At 40.5% G+C, this 6,000-nt stretch overlaps 1 protein-coding gene across 1 annotated transcript in view; it reads right to left on the bottom strand.

The window, feature by feature from the left end:
• Window positions 1-436: 436 nt before the first annotated feature.
• The window catches only part of LOC101387156 (ST18 C2H2C-type zinc finger transcription factor), a 118,284-nt gene continuing 112,720 nt past the window's right edge, over window positions 437-6,000 (bottom strand). The window contains exons 22-24 of the mRNA XM_014791527.2: window positions 5,361-5,464; window positions 3,052-3,195; window positions 437-816 (exon numbers count right to left, since the gene is read on the bottom strand). Coding sequence (XP_014647013.2) covers window positions 676-816; window positions 3,052-3,195; window positions 5,361-5,464 — 389 coding nt within the window. The 3' untranslated portion in view covers window positions 437-675. The remainder of the gene's footprint in view (window positions 817-3,051; window positions 3,196-5,360; window positions 5,465-6,000) is intronic.

The following is a 6,000-nucleotide window of genomic DNA, read 5'->3' as shown; positions in this document are numbered from 1 at the left end:
TTCTGAACAGGCCGTCTTCCAGTGTACTGTGCTTCTGTGAGCGTGTATTGCCCGCTAGTGGGCGCCATTTACCTTCTTATACCTTCCAAGCATCTCACCACACGCCGGTTGATAAATACAAAGCCAGTGAAGGGGGAAAGAAGTGTGCAATAAAAATCAAACTGGAGCATAGTGCAGTCCTTAAACAAGGATTTCCTTCATACTTTTTTGTTTTCTCATTTAAACCCAGCAGGATACGTCATTTGAGAATAGTATTTCTATTTAAATTCTATTGGAAAATAAATTAATAAACACGTGTAAAAATATGGCAGACTTCAAAATGCAGTTAAAAGATAAAAAACTCTTTGATTAGAAATAAATAAAATATAAAAATGTCACATTTATTTTACATTACTTTACAAAAAAAAAAAAAAACCAAAAGAGTGCAATGAAGAAATAAAAGAAAAACATATGAAAATAAATAAGATCTAATATTTGACTGCATTGCTTTTAATCTACAGAGTCTATCATAGTTTTTCTTTCTTTTTATGTCAGCTGGGGGAAAAAAAATTAGTGCAATGTTGCAATTGTAAATGCGGTACAGCAACCTACGTGCCTTAGCAGCACAGGAGCCCCTGGCAGATCCGTCTGTATCACTGCTGTTGCTGATTTTGGTTGCCCGGCAGCGCTGCACTCCTACACATGGATGCCCTTCACTGCCTGTTTGATACTTTCCAGCAGAGCTTTGCATTCCGGGGAATAGTCCCGTTCCAGATTGCTGTACATGTCTGTGAGTGTATTCACATATGCTTCAAAATTCTGCTCACTGATAGGCCCCTAAATGGAGACAAGACACATTGAACCAATCACAGCAATTCAGGCTGAGGCAAAAGCAGGACCACGTAACACAGCAGAGCACCAGTGACTTCGGAGTCCGGCAGAGGGTGAGGATCCACGTGACTGTGGACTTTGGGCAGATGGAAAGAGGCTGTGTGTGTGTGGACTTCATCTGCTCGCTCTTTACTCAATTAATGGGATTAACTGATCCATCATACAGCATTTTGTGGTCAGTTTGGAGCCACATAAAGTAGATGTCTGGCTGCTGAGTTGGACCCCTCAAACTGCCCCCATTTCTCGAGAGGCAGCGTCAGCTTCAACTGCACGTGCTCAGCACAAAACAGACCTGCTGCTGGCAGCAGGTAAACGTCGAGGAGGCTGGGGAGGAAGGCTTTGCTTGTACCAGATGGTTCCTTTAACAGCACTGGGTTGGAACTTAAGGAATTTAAGATTTGAGCAAGTTGCTCACTAACCAGTTGTCTGGTGAAAAATTGTCCCCTTTCATCCTCAGACACCTCTTTGCCCATTATTCCCTTGCAGCAGCATTGCAGTATACTTTTTTACTTCTCTGTGTTTCCAGGGAGAATATCAGATTCACAAAACCAGGGTCTGCTCATCCCTTATTCTTTTTGTGTGTTTTGGTCTCTCCTTTGCCTAATGTGGTGCTTCAAAGAGAATAGACATTCTATATGTGGAAATTGCACGCAAGGGTGAGAGGAAATGAATGACACAAAGGGAATGCTACTCATCATTTTTTGGTGCCTCCGTTTTCCCATCTATTTGAAAACAGATGACATGTGCCTTACTTACTTCACAAGATGCTTGGAAGAAAGGACTTGTAAAAGGCCTAAATACTGTAGATATTAAGGATATTATTGTTATTGTTGCTATTTAAGGTAGGATTTCTAAATTTGAAGAGTATCTTGTGCTCAGCAAAGTTCTGATCTAAATTATCAGTGTTGTCTAGCTGTGGTTTTCTGTTCCCTTTTAACTTCTGCCTTTGCTGAGTCACGTGTTTCTTGGAGAGTCACATAACTGGCCAGGACCCAGCTGGCAGAGTGGATAAAGGCCACGCTGTAGAGCCAGCCCCACCTGACTGGTGCTTGCTTTGAGACTTTGATTAAATTGTGTAAACTCCCTGAGCCTCGTGTGCCTCACCTGTAGGATGGGAATGCCAATGCTCAGTCTTGGGTGCTTTTGTGAACGTTCAGTGTGATTAGCCCCAGAAATTACCACTAGAGTGCCCTGTATGGTAACTACACAAAGTACAAGTTTTCTTGTAAGGCAACGATTACTTTTATGGCACTGGCGAAGGAAAAAATATTAAGGGAAACAAATTTGAAGTATGAGTTAAACATTAATAAATAATATCACAATAATATCCAATAATTACCTTAATACTGGCCATAAAGTAATAATTTATTTTCCTTTATATTCTTTATTATTACATTATTGATTTTTTAAAATTATTGATTTCCTTTAATGTCAAAAGACACATTTGGAATTGGTTAAGACAAAGGCTCTATGCTGGGAAATTGGGTAAATTGAGGGATTTATTGCTTTCAGGAAAACCAATTAAATTGCCGCTTCTTTAAACCATTCTATGTATAAAATACGTAGCTTTAGAAACCTTGTTCTAAAAATGCACACATTAAGGAAATTAAAAGTGTTCAACAATGTAGCCCCACTTCCAGATGCTTATTGTGTTTATGAAAATGTAAAGGAAACTAATTTTTTTATGAATTTTAAATAGTTGCCATACCTCAAATATGTGTTTAGATTTTGGAAATAAGGATACCTTGCTCACTTTTGTGCTTTTTATTCTATATGAGGAGAACTGAAGTATGTTCTTCATACTTCAATGTAAAGTATAAAGAAAGCAGCAAGTTAAAAATTTTTTTTTAGTTCTTGAGTTGGGTAGATGATGCAAACAGCCAGGTCTCAGATTTTGTAAACCTGTAAGCTTTCTATCCGGAAACAAATTTTTAGCAAGGGAGCTTTGGCCTCCAACTTTCATATTACACTATAAAACAAGTTTCAAATAAACACTCATCTTTAAATGACTCCTACAGTGTAAAAACCCTTGGCCTTAATGTAATTTAAATGTACCTATCCATCATGTTCCAAGGAGGGAGGTCACTGCAGGTCATACATGATGAGGCGTGGTCCCTGGGATTGCACAGTGACACTGCAAACACTTGCAATGGAGCAGCCACGTTCTGGCCCTGGACTTACCATCTGCGGGAGCTGGATGTCGGCAAGGCTTGAAATGAGAGCTTGGCTCAGACCCGCCAGCTCCTTCAGCAGGCTCTCATTGTTCTGTTCTATAAGTTTGTTCTCCTCCTCTATCGTCTTTAAGTTGCTCTCCATAGATATGATCTGAAATGGAAATAACTTGGGAATATGAGAAGTAGGGTTTGGAAGGGAGTACAAAGGGTTTGCCTCTGAAGGAAAATGTATCAACTGAATCTAAATGCCAAGGAATGTATACACTGTAACTTCTCTTCACAAAACTGCAACCCCATCATATTGCTCTAAGTTTTGGAATCACATTTCCAAATTTATTTCTTTAGCCCACACTTCTCTCATGAATTGCAGATTCCACGTCTCCACATGGCTATTTGATGGATATCTTAAGCTCAGTATGTTCAAGAGCAAACCTTTGCTATTTCTCTCAAACCTCCTCCATACACAGTCCTCTCCTTCCCAGTTGATAGCAACTTCAATGTTGCTCAGGCCCTCGAGGTATCCCTGATGGCTGTCCTTCTCTCACACTTCAAGTCCACTGAGTTCCTCCTTCAAAATGTCCAGGATGGGATGACTGTACCCACCTATACTGCTGCCCCCTGGGCCCAGCTCCCAGAGTGACTGTGACTGCCTTTTCATGGGCGGCCCTGTGTCTGGCTTTGCCCCATGCAATCTCTTCTTGGCCTATCCTCAACACAGCTACCAATTTTAGTCTCTTAAAATGTAAGCCAGAATGTAGGTCAAAAATGATCATGTTAACCATTGACTCAAAACCCAATAATGGTTCATTCAGAATAAAAACCAAGGTCTCTAAAATAGCCTAGCAGGCTCCGCGTGCTACCTCTGGGACTTATCTCCTAGGATTCCCCCAGATTACTCACCTGCAGCCATACTCACTCTGCTATTTTTCAAAACTCTGGGCTTTCTCAAGGTTTGGGGTTTTGCGCTTGCTATTTTCACTGTTTGAAATACTCTTCTCCTATACCTGTTTGGCTAACTCCCTCAATTCCTCAAGTCTCTGTCAAAATGTTTCCTTCACCCTGAGGCCTCGCCTGACTATCCTATTTTATATTGAAATCTGGCTGCTTCTCCCCAGCCCTTTCTCTCATACAACATAATTTACGATTTTTTTGTTATTGTCTGCCTCCCCTTCTAGAATTTAAACTCCATGAGGACAGAGGCCTTTGCTTTCTTCACTAATGGTTCACGAGAGGCATTCCCGTGGTTTGTAAACCGACACATCAAGCTGTTTTTGTAGACCTGATGGCTATGAGTAGGCGATTATGACACTGGGCACGCTGGGTAAGGAAACCAAACTTGCATTTCCGGTGGACTAAACCCTCTGTCTTAAGCTGCTGTGAAGGAGGACTTCTGAGAGGCAGTATCACGGTGGTCTCAGAACCCTACGTTTCAGGAGCGGACAGAGGGATAAAGATACTTCAGCCTGTACTTTGTTTCGCTATTCTTTCCCTTCTGACTTGTTGCAATAGAGTTATTGTCAGTGTTTTAAAAAATCCTAGACTGAACTTTTAATTTCCATTTGGATAAATTTAATCAGGGATGGGGCAGACATTACATAGGAGAATGCAGAATTGAGAAATTGGTTGGATTTTCAGTAAAGAATCTATTCAGGAAAATCTCTAAAAAGATCTGTTTCTAGCAAATATTGACCCATTTAGAGGTGTTCTAGAAAAATTAGATTAAAAAAGTTGCTCTGTTTTACTTGAATTTTGAATAAAACTAAGTACTCTCATATCTTCTCATGATAATTTTTCTAAGGCACCACATGCTCTACAGGACTCTGTAATTATAGAATGATCTGCTCTATTTGCTTATAAAGATGCACCCAATGCAAAAACATGAGTAGCTTTGCCTACAGCTATCAAATTAATGATGGCCCAGGGTGATCCGCTTATTCAAGTTTTTATAATAATTGTCTAATCGAGACACGCTCAGTATCATTGCAAGATAACAGTATACTTTTTACCACAAGGTTTAACAGTCCAGTGTTTTGCCTTCACTAAAGATTATGATTACTGTAGGGCCGGCCCTGTGGCTTGGTGGTTAAGTGCGCGCGCTGCGATGCTGGTGGCCCGGGTTCGGATCCCGGGTGCGCATCGGGGCACCACTTCTCCGTTCATCCTGAGGCCGAGTCCCGCATACAGCAACTAGAAGGATGTGCAGCTACGACATACAACTATCCACTGGGGCTTTGGGGGGAAAAATAAAATAAATAAAATCTAAAAAAAAAAAAAAAAGATTATGATTACTGTAAAGATAACTTTCTGCGTTTTTACCTGCGTCTGAAGTTTCATCATATCTGCTTCAATTTTAAGGTTGGATTCGTTCAATTCCTTTATTTCTTCATCCAAATGCCTAATTTCTTCATCACTCTCTAAACCTGTAAAGAATCATACTATCTTAGTTCAAAATGAAAATGTAAGACTGTGACAAATCTGAGTCATTTTACATTTAATTTGTGGTTTGTGAAGTGAAAATTAGTTTAATTTGAAATATTGAATTTTTACTGAAATCCATATCCAAGATTCTAAAGAGGTGGGTAAAAGGAGTCGTAGGATTTAATTCCCTTGTAAGAAAAAAGGGTGGATAAATGTACCACCATTTACCGTTGCTTCCTTATGTTCCAGGTATGCTGCTAGACACGTTCATGTTCGTAAATGTTCTCTCACTAAAACTTCACTGTGCCCTGTGGGGCATGTTCCACTATACCCTGTTCACATATGAAGACACTGAGCCTTCGAAAGGCTAAATGAGGCCTCTCTAATCACCGACAGAGGCTATACAACCTGCCCGAGTCCAAAGTAAGAGGCGGAGCTGGGACTGAACTCCAAAGCCCAGGCATTCTCTCATACACAACACTGCAAGGACAGCGAGATGCGAATGATGCGGATCAATCGTATATCTGTCAACTGAGGG

The sequence above is a fragment of the Ceratotherium simum genome, chromosome 31 (assembly GCF_057802395.1).
Source record: "Ceratotherium simum simum isolate JZ-2026a chromosome 31, ASM5780239v1, whole genome shotgun sequence".
Classification (NCBI taxonomy): Eukaryota; Metazoa; Chordata; class Mammalia; order Perissodactyla; family Rhinocerotidae; genus Ceratotherium; species Ceratotherium simum.
This window is presented reverse-complemented; position numbering and strand designations above follow the sequence as displayed.